This window comes from Mesoplodon densirostris, chromosome 13, assembly GCF_025265405.1.
Source record: "Mesoplodon densirostris isolate mMesDen1 chromosome 13, mMesDen1 primary haplotype, whole genome shotgun sequence".
Classification (NCBI taxonomy): Eukaryota; Metazoa; Chordata; class Mammalia; order Artiodactyla; family Ziphiidae; genus Mesoplodon; species Mesoplodon densirostris.
Genome location: NC_082673.1, coordinates 66,026,229 through 66,042,476, shown reverse-complemented (window position 1 = coordinate 66,042,476; position 16,248 = coordinate 66,026,229). Strand labels below are relative to the sequence as shown.

The window sequence follows — 16,248 nt, the reverse complement described above, 5'->3', positions numbered from 1 at the left end:
AAAATTGGTGCTTTATAGCATGTTGTAAACGAGTTACTAACAGTTGACAAATATTACAGTGTAATGGTTAAGAACATAGACTCCAGATTCAAATCTCAGCTGCACAACTTATTACCAGGCTGACCATGGGCAAGTTAGTTAAATCCTTTGTGCATCACTTTCCTCAGCTTTAAGATAGACTTAATAACAATAGCGCATTTCTCCCAGGAGCATTATGAAGATTTATTAATCAGTTTTAGGTATGTAAAAAGTTTAGAACAGTTGTTGACATGTAGTTCTGTGTGTCAGCTGTCATCCGTATTATTATTAATTTGTTGAGTAAATGATTTTTTGTCACTTTTTATTTTAGGTGAATCTTGGAAGCAACCAGTACCTTTTCTCTGTCATAGTGGATCCTAAAGAAATGCCTTGCTTCTGTTTGCGCCACGATGTTGATGCCCTTCTCTGGCAACCACACTCTGGCAACCAAGACGATATGTGGGAGCATATCGCAACTTTCAATGCTTTAGGTATAAGCAAGCTCTTTGACAACTTTTTCCTTTATATTGAAAATTACAGTCATTCTTTTTTTTTTAAGTTTTTGGGTTTGTTTAAATTTGAGCTGTCGTGATTATGCTTGGATTGATTTGTGCTATAATTTGGTTGCTTGCACATAGTTGATGAATGTTAGTACTTTTGGAACAGTAGGACTAATTTGTTTTTATTCTTGTGCAGAAGATCAGCACAGAATAGAAATCAAAGTGGTTATCTAACTGCATGAATCATTCTAATCAGTTATTTGCTTATTCCAACTAAGCTATACAATATCAGAATATGAACAAGGGGCTTGACAGTACCGTACATGGAACTTGTATTCAGGTTTCTTCAGAGTAGTCTTTGGTAATCATGGAATTGCTCTAAGGTAAAGCACATTATGAGACATCTTTCATGGAACTTAAGTGAAAAACAGCCATTATAATGAAAACACTTAGGGAAGATGATGATAAGCAGAAATGAAATTTATTCTGTAGGATAAAAGGGAAAACACTGCTTTTAAAACTAGAGCTTGAAACATTTTGAGCTACATAATTGTAGGCTTATGCAATAATTGATTTAATGATAAAATACATTAGTATTGTGTGGGAGAAATTTTTTATATGAATTGACCACAGCTATTGCTTTATTGAAAGGTTATTTTAAACTGCCAGCAGGAAGTAAAATTATGCATTGTGATTGCTGTATATGTACAACCCTAATTGTAGAGGAGATTTTTTCAGTTATCCCTTATAGTTAATAATATAGGCGGTTAAACTGGTTAATTCAGACTCCAAATGAATTTTTATGACCTGAAATAAAGTTTGATTGAATAGTTTAGCCACATAATTTCTAGCCTTTCTACTAAAATTCCTGATTTTTTATTCTCCTGTTTTTTTCAGTAAGAGGAAAGCTTTATCTTAATTTTCAGATATTCCTTTTGTATCCCTAAATCCCCTAGTATAATGGAATTCTATTATGCTTGAGTTTAAGTTAAATCAACATTACATTAGATGTGTAGTCCTGAGATGTTATATACATTATTTCGTCTGGATTAGCCTGGAGAGCTAAATCTAGGCTCTCAAATAGGTGTCTGTGTCCTCTCTACTTTTTCCTCCTCAAGCCCTGCTTAATATTAAAAAACCAGCATTGATCTGCCTGTGCTCAGTGGTTCCTTTGCTCATTCATTGTTTGATGAGGTCTCAATTTACATTAGTATTATATTTCCTCTCTCACATGTTACAGTGTTCAGTAATCATGTCCCAATCTGAAAATTCTAATTTTTATTTCAGAACATAAATGCTCTTTTAGACTATAAAGATAATTTTTAAAAAGATTATTTTTTTAAAAGTTTAATTAGTTTTCAAGGGATATCCCAATGGAATTTTTTAAATAGATACTTGAATTTTCTTTGAGTTTGTAGTGGTCTCAAGGCTCTACTTCTGAGAGGTGAAGTACAAATCCTGTTACAGTGTTGGTATTGGTGTATAAAAATACCACTAACATTATAGAAATAATGGGAATGCATTGTGCACATTAGTACCTTTGGGGATGGGGTCTGCATTATGCACACACTCCTAAAATAACTTTATAATACATCCTATAAACATTTTCCCATTTATTTGATAAGAAAAAAGAAAAGATGCTGTAATGCCACATCTCTGATTGATGTACTCAACTATTATTTAAAGATATTTTGGCATGTTTTTAGTGTGTTAGATTTTTAATGTTTTAATTATTCATGGAAATTATAGGAACTATATTGTGCTTTTTTTTTGAAGGGATGAAACACTATTTTGTTCCTTAGGAGTTAATGCTTTATTTTTGCACCATTTGGGAGAGATTCATTGTGGCTAGTCATTAATGGTTCAGAATTTAACCATTGTTGAGTATCTATGATATATATTTTTATTTAATCCTTTCAATTTGTAATAAGATTTATGAACTATTAAATGTTAAATCACTGTTTTTCCCCTTCTGTTTAATATATAGTTTTTCTTTTTTTTTTGTCTCATATTTCTTGGCAGGCTACGTCCAAGCATCAAAGAGAGACAAAAAATTTTTTGCCTGTGCTCCAAATTACTCTTATGCAGCCCTTTGCGAGTGCCTTCGACGAGTTTTCATCTATCGTCAGCCCACTCCCATGTCCACTGTACTTTACAATAGGAAGGAAGGCAGGCAAGTAGGGCAGGTTGCTAAGCAGCAAGTAGCAAGCCTAGAAACCAGTGATCCTATTTTAGGCTTTCAAGCAACAAATGAGAGATTATTTGTTCTCACTACCAAAAACCTCTTTTTAATAAAGGTAAATACAGAGAATTAATTACTCCAACATGTTGGCTTCTCTGTACTGGAAAAGTATTCAGTGGTAGCTGGAAGGCTGGGCAGTTGTGCTATAATCTGTTAAGTTTTATTTTGTTAAAATTATCTTGTATGAATTTATTTTTTAAAGGATATTGGAAATATATTCGAGATTATGAGTCTATAAAAGCTATGGAATGAAGCTGCAAATTTAGAGAAAATTAGCTTCTGTAAAAAATGTAAAGATAGTATTAGCAAGTATAATTAATTTTTTAAAAACAGGCTAGAATCTCATCTTTTATATGAAAGATGTACAATTCATGTTTAAAAATAAAAATATTTATCATGTATTCTTTGTTCACTGATACAGTTTCTACTTCTTTACCTATAGAATGTATAATAGTTAAAGTGTTGATTCTTGTAAATACTTTTTAAATGGACTGAATAGCTGGGGTAGAGGGAGAAATATAACAGGTACAGCAGGTCTAGTACTGTTAAAGTTTGCTGAGAGACCTTAAGTGTTTTTTCATATTAAATATAGCTTTATTTTATTTAACTTTTATCCATTTGGTCATCCACAGACATAAATAAAGAGATGATAAGGTACTACAAAGTGTAGCTCTTATCCATTGCCATATAACAAACTACTCCAAAACTCAGTGGTTTAAAACAGGATGTTTTATAATTTTTCATGATTCATTGACTTGACTGTCTCTGTTCTGCATGGCCTTTCCTCCTCCAGTAAGCTAGACCGTGTTTCTTCCCATGACAGAAAAAAACATTACAAGAGGGCAAGCCCTAATGTACAAGAGTTTATCAAGCCTGCACTTGCATCATATTTGCTCATCTTCCATTGAACAAAGCAAGTCTAGAGTCAGTGTGAGAGTGGAGTACACAAGGATACAGATAGCAGGTGGTATGATTCACTGGGAGCCATTTATGTAACAGTCTACCATACAAATTATAATTCGTCCTGGTAGTTCTTACATTTCTACAGTTAAGAAAAAAGTAATCCTGTTTATACATTAAATATGTTTTGCCATGAATTTTAGTTTCTTATATTATTTCCTTGGATTTCTTTTGGTGTGCATTTACCTGGAAAATTGTTTACTTTTATACCATTTTTGTATGCTTATATAAACTTCAAGTTAAATTTTATATTATAATAGGGGAATTGAGACTTTAATATAAGAGGCAGAAAATGAAGAAAAGAGTACACGATAGGAAACATTTGTTCCTAACGTATCTCTTGCCTATCTAGACAAGTGTTTGGCTGAATTAAATTTTAGTGAAAGAAGGAAAAATAAGTTTGAGAGACAGAAAAGGAGGAAAAAGATGGCGATTACATGCATGTTCTAAACACTATGTCAGAAAGCAGTTTCCTGGAGAGAAGTATTGGGATGCTAGATAAAAAGTTGGGAAAAGTCCTGAGAACTGGTAGTGACAGTGGAGTCCTTATAGTACTCTGTTAGTACTAGGAAAGAGGACTAGATAGCTATCAAGCATCAAGAGATCATGAACACAGAAAAAAAAAAAAAAGTATGGCTGAACCAAAAAACAAAACAGTGATATTTGCAGAACTTTTTAGTGTCACTGTAAAATTTAATGAAACAAAAGACTATTTCGACAGTGAACTATTAAAAGCCTTTGTTATGTGACAGTAGATTTAAATTTTCTTTAAAATTTACCTCAGAGATCGTAAATACCCTCTTAGGGAATTTAAGAAAAATACAGATTAATGTGGTGCTTAATTAGCCATATGACAATATATATATGCAAATTTCCATATGGTAATCAATTTTCTTTCCTTTGTATATGTGATTTTTAACATGATTAATGTTGAATTGAAACCTATCAGGATAACTAGTCCTAAATATTTTTGCATATTGATCTATGTTAAGAGAGTAACAGGTCTAGAGCAGTGATTCCAAGTCATGTTTTCTTGAAATGTTTCAAGGATTCCACAAATATTTAACTCAGTTTGAATAATGTTCTAAAGAGATATGTACAACAAATGCTATGAACGTAGTACCTTGTGTTTTGTTGATTTTTTTACCATAAATTATAAATGGGAATTTATAAAATATTTATGATAGTAATAAAGTAGTATTTTGTGTTTTTCATATGGAGTCATTTAAAGATATTCATTATATCAACATCTGTAGTAAGCATCAGCTATGTACCATAACATATTTTCAGGGCTAAGGATAATACAGTGTTAAGTTAAAGACAAATATTCTAGTGATTTCCAGGTGAATTTTCTCTTTAAGTAAAGAAGTAGGTGGGGGGTAGGTGGAGTTGCTCTATTAGAAAGACATTTAACCAGGGATGGAACCCATATGAGAACAGACAAAAGAGTTGCCAGTGGCAAGGGTCAGGAAGAGGATAATAAAGTTCAAGAAATTAACCAAAGAAAAGCATCGTAAGGGACTACTATGAACAATTATATGCTAATAACTTTGTAACGCAGAAAATGGATAAATTCCTAGAAATGTATAACCTATCAAGACTGAATCATGCAGAAATAGAAAATCTTAACAGACCGATTACGAGTAAGGAGTAATAAAAAACCTCCCAACAAACAAAAGACCAGGACCAGACGGCTTCACTGGTGAATTCTACCAAACATTTAAAGAATACCAATTCTTCTCAAACTCTTCCAAAAAAACAGAAGAGGGAACCAATCCAAACTCATTTGAGGTGGCCAGCATTACCCTGATACCAAAACTATACCACGAATGCCACAAGTAAAGAAACTTACAGGCCAATATCCCTGATGAACATGATATAAAAATTCTCAATAAAATATTAGCAAACCAAATTCACAATATATCAAAAGGATTACACACCATGATCAAGTGGGATTTATTATAGGGATGTAAGGGTGATTCAATATTTGCTAATCAATCAACGTGATATATCACATTAATTTAGATACAGAAAAAGCATTTGACAGATCTCAACATCCATATATGATAAAAAGTCTCAACAAAGTGAGTATAGAGGGAACATACCGCAACATAATAAAGGCCGTATATGACAAGCCTACAGCTAACATAATGAGGAAAAGTGAAATCTTTCTCTCTAAGGTCAGGAACAAGACAAGGATGCCCACTCTCGGCACTTTTATTCAACATAATATTGGAAGTCCCAGCCATAGCAATTAGATGAAACAAAAGGTGTCCAAGTTGGAAAGGAAGAAGTAAAACTCACTATTCACAGATGACATGAGTATATATATTAAAGACTCCACCAAAAAAACAGATCCAATGAATTAGGTAAAGTTGCAGATAAAAAAATCAATATACAAAAATCTGTTGAGTTCCTATACACTAATAACAAACCATCAGAGAAATAAAACAATCCCATTTACAATTGCATTAAAAAATAACAAAATAGGGCCTCCCTGGTGGCGCAGTGGTTGAGAGTCCGCCTGCCGATGCAGGGGATACGGGTTCGTGCCCCGGTCTGGGAGGATCCCATATGCCGCGGAGCGGCTGGGCCCGTGAGCCATGGCCGCTGGGCCTGCGCATCCGGAGCCTGTGCTCCGCAGCGGGGGAGGCCACAGCAGTGAGAGGCCCGCATACCACAAAAAAAAAAAAAAAAAAAAAAAAAAAAAAAAGAACAAAATACTTACAAATAAATTTAGTCAAGGAGGTGAAAGAAACTGAAGACAAATAAATACAAAGGCATCCCATGCTCATGGATTGGAAGCAATTGCTACTCAAAGCTATCTACAGCTTTAATGCAATCCCTGTTAAAATTCTAATGGGATTTTTCACAAAAATAGAACAAACCTGAAATTTATATGGAACCACAAAAGACTACAAAAAGCCAAAGCAGTCTCTTAAGAAGAACAATGGTGGAGGCATCATGCTCCCTCATTTCAAACTGTTTTACAGAGCTATGGTAATCAAAACAGTATGGTATTGGCATAAAAACAGACACAAAGATCATTGAAACAAAATAGCCCAGAAATAAACCCACCCATACATATGGTCAATTAATTTATGACAAGAGTCAATAATATACCAAGGGGAAAGGAAAATTTCTTCAATAAATGGTTTTGGCAAAATTGGACATCCACACACAAAAGAATGAAAATGGACCACTGTCTTACACTATACACAGTAACTCAAAATGGATTAGTCTTGAATGTAAGACCTGAAACCATAAAACTCCTAGAAGAAAATATAGGCAAGTAAGCTCCTTGACATTAGTCTTAGCAATGATTTTTTTTTTTTTTTTGGATCTGACACCAAAAGCAAAGGCAACAAAAGCAAAATTAAGCGGGATTGCGTAAAACTAAAAAGCTTCTGCACAGCAAAAGATACCATCAACACAATGAAAAGGCAACCTACTGAATGGGAGAAAATATTTGCAAATCATATCTGATAAAGGGTTAATATCCCAAATAACTTGCACAACTCAAAAGTAAAAAAAAATCCAATTAAAAAATGAGAAGATCTGAATATTTTTCAAAAGTAGACATAGAGATGGTCAACAGATACATGAAAAGTAGTGCAACATCACTAATCAACAGGGAAATGCAAATCAAGACCACAATGAGATATCACCTCACACCTATCAGAATGGCTATTATCAAAAAGACAGGAAATAACAAGTGTTGGTGAGGAGGCAGAGAAAAGGAAACCCTGTGCCCTGTTGGTGGAAATGTAAATTGGTGCAGCCACTATGAAAAACAGTATGGAGGCTCCTCAATTAAAAGTAGAACTACCATATGATCCATCAGTTCTACTTGTGGGTATTTATCTGAAGGAAACAAAAACACTAACTCAAAAAGGTATATGTGCCCCCATGTTCACAATAACCGAGATATAAAAACAACCTAAGTGCTCATTGATGGGTGAATAATGGCATATATATATAATTCAGCAATAAAAAAAGGAAATCTTGCCATTTGTGAAAACATGTATGGATTTTGAGGGCATTGTGCTAAGCAATATAAGTCAGACAAAGACAAATGATCTCACTTATATGTGGAATCTTAAACACACACACACACACACAAACCAAAACTGAACTCATAGATAAAGAGAACGGAATGGTAGTTACCAGCGGTGGGGGTGGGGGTGGGGTGGGAGATTTGAATGGCTGAAGGGGGTCAAAGTGTACAAACTTCCATTTATAAAATACATAAGTCATGGGGATGTAATGTACAGCATGGCAACTATAGTTAATACCACATTGCTTATTTGAAATCTGCTTAGAACTTAAAAGCTCTCATTATAAGAAAAAAAAATTGTAACTATGTATAGTAACATGTTAACTATCCTTACTATGGTGATCATTTTGCAATATATATAAATATCAAATCATTATGTTGTACACCTGAAACTAATCTAGTGTATGTCAATTTTAAAAAATGAGCATGAAAAATAATTATGAAAACAATCTGCAGAATATTTTATTGAGTCACAATTCAGTTGCCACATTAAGAAAAAAAAAAAAAAAAAAGGCCTGAGGGATGATCCTAGGGCAGGCAGGGATAATGGCTGCTGGGGCAGGGCTCTCCAAGGGGTCTTTTCCACATGGGATCCAGAGATCCCATTTCTTCCTTGCCCCAGCCCACTAGGAAGACAGGTCAGCAATGTACTATAGCACACGTAAGAACTGCACTTGGTGGTGTGAAGTAAAGGAAGTTAAAGTGCTTAGGGAGCTACCTGTGGACTGACAGCATTTGGGTCTAGTTCCTGCCTGCCCACCTCCTCATGGTCATATTCCCTCCTTTCTTCACAGGCTGCGGTCTAGTTCTGCCTTGTTATTCCTGATAACCCCTAAAATTTCAAGTGTTGATTAAGGGAGCCCTTTTCACCATTTTATATCCAGGGCCTGATACAGGTCTTAATGTGTAATAAGTATTTAATATATGTGTTAAATAACTGATTTTTAAAAAGAAATTAAGAATGGTTAACAATATTAAATAATGCTTTGAAATAATATACAACTATCACATTTCTACATAGAATGGAAATTACAGGTTAAATCATTGCACAGGTATTTCTAACATTTGTGATTATCTATAGAGATAAGAACAATGGTAAGTTTATGTGTGGCAAATAATAAAATTGGTATTGTACTAGTCATTGATGATAATGAAGAATATTTTAATTGCTTAGTACTAAGTGTGTCTTACTGAACAAGTGATAGTAGTTGAGCTAGTAAAAACTAGGCCTAATGTTGGGATGTTGGAGTAATAAACGAGTGAGAAGTAAGCCCTTCTAAAATTAGTATGAAAGAAAAACAGGCAAAAATGGCCAAGCCAACTAGATACCAAGATATATTATGAAGCAGTAATTAAATGAGGTGGTATCATTGAATCAGTAAACAAATACACATTTAATTTCTATTTACTTACTAGAAGGAAATGTTTATAATCTCAAGGTTAAGAAGGCTTCTTTAAGACCCAGAAAGCAAAAATAAATTAAGGAAAAGATTAATGAATTTGATCATTACAAAATGTAAAATTTCTTTATGACCTGTTCTACTAACAGTGGTAAAAGATAAGCAACAGACTGTGAGAAGATCTTTGCCAGTGCATAGTATATGAGGGAACTACTATCAAAGAGAACTATTAATAATAAAAAAGGAAACAAGTCACACAATAGAAAAGCATGCAAAAGAAAGAAAAGTCAATAGGAAAAGAAAGAAAGATGGCCAATACAGTTCTTTAAAAATGCCTAGTCTTCCAGGTAATCAGAGAAATAGGTAAAAAATTTTAAGTTTTATAATAGTAAATATTGGCCAGGATATAGGAAAATGGGAACTCTCCTACCCTGTTGGGGGGGGGGCGGGTATAAATAGGTATATGTGAAGGACACTTGGCAGTATGTTTTTATATTAGAATTCTATGTATTAGTGTTTTTTAGGAGAATAGGTTAAATCCCTCTTAATGGGCCTGAAAACTTCCTGATACTCATATGTAAGTAATATTTTTTTCCTTTTCTCACTGAAGAAAGATGGAGTTAAATTGTAACATCTTGGCAATTTACAACAAGATCTGTGTGCTGTTTTCTAAGAAAATAGATACTCCTGTGAAAAGTCTTGGTTCATAAAAACATGTTTTTCTGCTCTTTAATGCATCTATTGGAAAATAAGAGGGAAACACCCCTTAGTGTCTCAAAGGAAATAAGAAAATTGAGATTGAATATCACCTGGGTTCCAAAGTTTCTGTCGTGGGAAGGAAATCAAAGGAGCCACCCTTTCACTTTGCTTTCAGCAAGTATTTTGGGTTTAAAAGCAGGCAAGTCATTTTTCAAGAGAAGCAACTTATGTCGGATCCATTGCTAGCCGCATCCATCCTGAGATTCTGTTCCACCTGTCTTTTTCTCCAGCAGACTAGCCCAAACATAGCTATGTATCAGAATGCGAGAAGGCAAGCATTTTTCAAGCTTCTGCTTGTGTCACATTTTTTGATATCATATTGGCCAAAGCAAATCACAGAGTTTATCCCAGAGTCAGAGTGGAGTACTCTGCAAGGTTATGTGGTAAAGACATGAAAATGGATGAGGTGAAAAATTGGAACCATCTTTGAAATCTACCACACGTATCCATACTATTTCCCAGCAATATCATAGATTTCTAACCTTCCCCCACCCCGACTTCATGGCACACAGAAAATTATACAGCAGAGTGGGGCAAAAAAATGAGGTTGCTCTTGTCCAGAAGTGACCTTGGCTATCCAAGGGCCTAAATATCTAGGCAGCTGGTAACCTATTTGCAGCACAATGATGTAAAGTCTATAAAGAGGTGTGTGCATACATTGAAAGACTGCCAATTATAGTTAAGTGCTGTACTCAATTCTAAAAAAAAACCAAAATTATTGAAAAAATTTAATTTAGAAAAATATACTGGGCCATTTAGATCTAAAATCTATAATTAATAATATTTCAAATGTACATATTATCACTGTATCAGCTTTTAAAATAAATTTTATTGAGGTATAATTTGCACACAATAAACTGCCCATTTAACATGTACAGTTGGATCAGTTTTAATATATTTAATATATTTTTTTATTTAAAAGTATTCATCTGTAATAATATGTACATTGTATGTATATTCATATTTATGAAACCACCAGTATAAAATTAGTTGGAGTGGCCATCTTAATATCATGCAAAGTCAATTTCAGACCAAAGAATAATACCAGGGATAAAGAAGATTATTTCATGATAATACAGGGATTAGTCATTTAAGAGGACATAATTCTAAATGTTTATACACCTAAAATAACAAAGTTTCAAATACAAAAAGACTGATAAAACTGCAGCAATAAACAGGTAAATCAACAATTATAGTTGGAGATTTGAATACCCTTCTTTCAATTATTGATAAAATAAGTAGACAGAAAGTCAGCAAGGATATAAAAAATTCAAATAACACTATCAACAAAGTTGACCTGATTGACATTTACAGAAAACATTACCCAATAACAACAGAATAACATTCTTAATATTCTTAATCTTAAGAATAAACATTCTTAAGTGCAAACGTTACATTTATCAAGATAGATCATATTCTGGGCCATAAAACAAATCTCAATAAATCAAAATGTCACACAAAGTATGTCCTCTGAGCAAAACGGAATTAAATTGGAAATCAGTAACAGAAAGAACTTTGGAAAATCCCCAAATATTTAGAAACTACATGACACACTTCTAAATAGTTAAGTCAAAGAAGAAATCAAACAGTAACAGAAAGTATTCAAAATGAATGAAAATAAGAACACATATCAAAATGTGTGATGCTGCTAAAGCAGTATTTAAGGGGAAATTTATAGCACTAAATGCTTTTATTAGAAGAGAGATTTCAAATCAATGACCTTAGCTTTCACTTTAAGAAACTAGAAAAGGAAGAGCAAATTCAACCCAAAGTAAGTGCAAAAAAAAAAAAAAAAAAGAAATTAATAAAGATCAGAGTAGAAGTCAATGAAATAAGAAACAAAAAAATTGAGAAAATCACCAAAACCAAAAGCTGGTTCATTGAAAAGACTGATAAAATTAATAAATGTTTAGCCAAACTGATCAGGAATAAAAGAGGAAGATAAAAATTATCAATATCAGCAATAAGAGAGGTGAGTGAAATCACTACAAATTCTACAGATATTTAAAAAACAACAGGGGATTATGAGCAACTTTATCCCAATAATTTGGACAACTTAGAAAATATGGTCAAATTCTTTAAAAAAGACACAAGTGTCCAGAGCTCATTCAAGAAGAAATAGATAACTTGAAAAGCTTTATTATCTATTTTTAAAATGGAATTTATAGTTAAGAACCTTTCCACAAAGACTCACAGATACAATGTCATGAAAGGTAAATTCTGCCAAACATTTGAAGAAATAATATCAATTTAACACAAATTCTTCCAGAAAACTGAAGAAGAAGGAATATGCCCAATTTATTCTATGAGGCCAACATTACCCTGATACCAAAACCAGGAAAAGACATTACAATAAAAGAAAACTATAGACCAATATCCTGCATGAACATGAATGCAATGATTCTGAATAGAATTTTAGCAAAATTAAAGAATAATATAAAGGAAATAAAAGGGACGATACATCATGACCAGGTGGAGATCTGAGCAGTGCAAGTTTGGTTTAATATTTGAAATACATCTCAATGAAATTTACCATTTCAACAGACAAGAAGAAAGAAATAAACATAAGATCTTTCAGTAAATGTAAAAAAAAGCATTGGATAAAGTCCAACATCCTTATTTACAAATCACAGCAAACTAGAAATGAAAGAGAACTTCCTCAACCTGATAAAAGGCATCTACAGAAAACTAGTAGCATCATACTTAATGAGGAAAGACCAAATGTCATCCTCGCCCACCCCTGCAGTAAGGTTGAGGACAAGGCCAGAATGTCTGCTCTCACCACTTCTATTCAACATTGTACTAGAGATTGTAACCAGTGCTGTCTGGCCAGAAAAAATAAACGAAAAGAATCCAGATTCGAAAAGAAGTAAAACTGTCTTTATCCATAGGCAACATGACCATTTATGAAGAAAATCATTTGGAATTTATTTAAAATAAAAACTACTAGATCTATAAGTGAGTTTACCAAAGTTGCAGGAAATAAAATCAATATACAAAATTCAGTTGTATTTCTATATACTGGCAACATTCAGAAACTGATATTATAAAAAATAGCATTTATAATAGCACAATGTTCATAAATCAGAAAGTCAGTATTGGAAAGATGTCTCCCCAAGTTCCTATGTTTATCTATAGATTCAATGTGATCAGTCAATCCTAGCAGGGACCAAAAACAACAAACAGATCTTACACCACCTGACTTTAAGGCTTATTATAAAACTACAGTAATCAAGTCTATGGACAATGTGGTATTGGCATCAAGATAGACAAATTGATGATTGACAGAACAGAATAGAGTGTCGAGATACAGATGCGTATATGGACATACACGGTAAATTAATTTTAGACAAAAATGTGAAGACAATTCCGTGGAGAAAGGATATTCATTTTTGCCTTTGGGGTAGACTGAATAATGGTTACCCAAAGATATTAAGTTCTAATCCCTATAACCTGTAAATGTTAACTTATAAAGAAAAAGGGTCTTTGCAGAAGTGATTACGCTAAGGATCTTTAGCTACATTGAGAGATTATTCTGGATTATCTAGGTAGACCCTAAATCCAATTACAGTATCTTTATAAGTGAGCAAGAGATTATAAACACACAGAAGAAGCCATGTGAAGACGGAGGCAGAGACTGGAGTGATAGGTCCACAACTCAATATGCTGACAGCCACCGGAAGTGAGAAGAAGCAAGGAATGGATCTCTCCCAGAACATGGAGAGAGAGGATGGCCCCCCTGACACCTTGATTTTAGATTTTTTTTTTTTTTTTTTTGCGGTATGCGGGCCTCTCACTGTTGTGGCCTCCCCCGTCGCGGAGCACAGGCTCCGGACGCGCAGGCTCCGGACGCGCAGGCTCAGCGGCCATGGCTCACGGGCCCAGCCGCTCCGCGGCATATGGGATCCTCCCAGACCGGGGCACGAACCCGTATCCCCTGCATCGGCAGGCGGATTCTCAACCACTTGCGCCACCAGGGAGGCCCGTGATTTTAGATTTTTGTCTTCAGAACTATGAGATAATATATTTCTGTTGTTTTAAGTCACAGATTTCATGGTAATTTGTTAGAGTAGCCATATGAAACTAATAGCCTTATACCTAAAGTAACTCAAAATGGGTCATAGACCTAAATGTAAAGCCTGCAACTCTGACACTTCTAGAAGATAACATAAAAGGAAATCTTTGCAAAGATTTCCTTGCAAAGACTTCTTGCATGTAACAACAAATGTGAGATCCGTTAAAGAGAAAACTGATAAATTGAACTTTGTCAAAATTAAGAAATTATGTTCTTGGAAAGACAGTCTTAAGGAAATGAGAAACAAGCCACAGGCTGGGAGAAACTTCTGCATGCATACATCTAATAAAGGACTAGTATCCAGAATAAAGAACCCTCAAAACTCATAATAAGAAAATAATCAAATGAATAAACTTTTTAAAATGGGCCAAGGTATTAAACCCGACATCACATTAAAGAAGATATATGAACTGTAAGTAAGCTCATGAAAATATGCTCATCATTATTAGTTATTAGGACGTTGCAAAATGAAAGCACGAGATATCACTACACTTCTACTGAAATGCCTCAAATTTAAGACTGACCATACCAAGCTTTGGCAAGGATGTGGAGCATCTGAAATCTCATACACTGCTAGTGGGAGTGTAAAATGGTAGAACCACTTTGGAAAATAGCAAATAGCATTTTCTAAAATGTTAAACTTACATCTACCATATGACCCAGACTTTCCACTTACCCATATTGCTCCCTCATCTGCCATCTTTATTTTTTTCCAGGAAAAAATGTAGTTCAGCATGCAACATTAATTCAGTCACTGGAATCACAAAATGAAGAACTTTCAAGGAAACTATATTCTCAGGTCCTTTACTAAATAGAAAATATGTATTCAGTGTTTTTCTCTGCCTGCAAATATATACCTTACAAGAGGAAAAATGAGAAGGGTGAGGCTATCTTAGTGGAGGAACAGGGTAATAAAAGTATGAAGCATATTATTCTACAATGTTGGTAACAGTATGTTCTGCTGGAGGTTAATTACTGGTGCTTCAGGAACCCAGTTAGAATCAGGTGTGAGAAAAAATAATTGAGAAATCAAGAGCTATGAACAACAACGCAAGCTGCTTTGGAAAACAGTCTGACAGTTCCTCAAAAGGTTAAACATAGAGTTACCATATGACCCAGCAATCCCATGCCTAGGTATATACCCAAAAGAAATAAAAACTTGTACACTTATGTTCATGGTAGCAACATTCATAATAGCCAAAAAGCATAAACAACCCAGATGGATGGATGGATAAATAATACACAATATATCCACACAACAGAATATTATTCAGCCATAAAAAGAATGAAATACTGATACATGCTACAACATGTATGAACCTTATGCTAAGTGAAAAAAAAGTCGCAATGGGCTATACATTGTATAATTCCATTTCTACGAATAGGCAGATCTAGAGAGATAAAGGAGATTAGTGGTTGCCAAGGGCTGGGGGGAAATAGGGAGTAGCTACTAGTGGGTATACATTTTGGGCAGGGGCGGGGGATGATGAAACTGTTCTAAAATTGATTGGGGTGACTGCACAACTCTGTGAGTACATTAAAAACCACTGACTTACATACTTTAAATAAATGGGTTGTGTAGTACATCTCAATAAAAAGCTATTATAGAAACAACAACATGAGAGAAATGAACTAAAAGAAAGTCTGTAGTCATCTTCCATGCTAAATATGTATGGATTTTTAAAACAGTATTAGTATTTTTGCCTTCAACTTCTTGAAGTATCTTATTTTAAAAGAAATTTGAAAAGATTTTTGGTAGGGGAATTGTTAAAATCAAATTGTTCATGTAATTTTATTGGGGGAAACTGGTTAGATACAGTGGTGATCCCCTCTTGCCAAAAGTTCTCAGCTGGAATACTTTTCCTGTAATATTATGAGGAGTTATTTGGATGAAAGCACCTTCTTTACTTTAGTGTTTTCTGATATCTACTGATATCTACTGATATTTATATTTTATCTAAAACTAGTGGATCTATAAGAAATGATTTAAACCTATTAGCATTTTTGTTCTTGATAATGTATAGAGTCTGTGAAAAACAACAAAGAATACTACATTTCTGGTTTAGGATCAGAGTCTCCAAAATTACAAGTATTTAACCCTTTATCCTAGAAACAAAACCTATCTCCTGACTTCAAGACGGCAAAAATACATGGGCCATCTAAGTGGTTTTGTCCTTAGAGGAAACTTTGATATGTAAAGTTTTTCTGAACATGTTATAGTTTAAAAATAATATTTC

At 33.9% G+C, this 16,248-nt stretch overlaps 1 protein-coding gene across 2 annotated transcripts in view; it reads left to right on the top strand.

Annotated features, from left to right (window-relative positions):
• The window catches only part of NUDCD1 (NudC domain containing 1), an 87,800-nt gene extending 82,942 nt beyond the window's left edge, over positions 1-4,858 (top strand). Inside the window, exons 8-9 of one of the 2 annotated variants that reach the window (XM_060115694.1) lie at positions 350-509; positions 2,541-4,858. In XM_060115694.1, the coding sequence (XP_059971677.1) occupies positions 350-509; positions 2,541-2,833 (453 nt within the window). In that variant the 3' untranslated portion in view covers positions 2,834-4,858. The remainder of the gene's footprint in view (positions 1-349; positions 510-2,540) is intronic. The other variant, XM_060115693.1, reaches the window with a different exon arrangement.
• Positions 4,859-16,248: the final 11,390 nt, after the last annotated feature.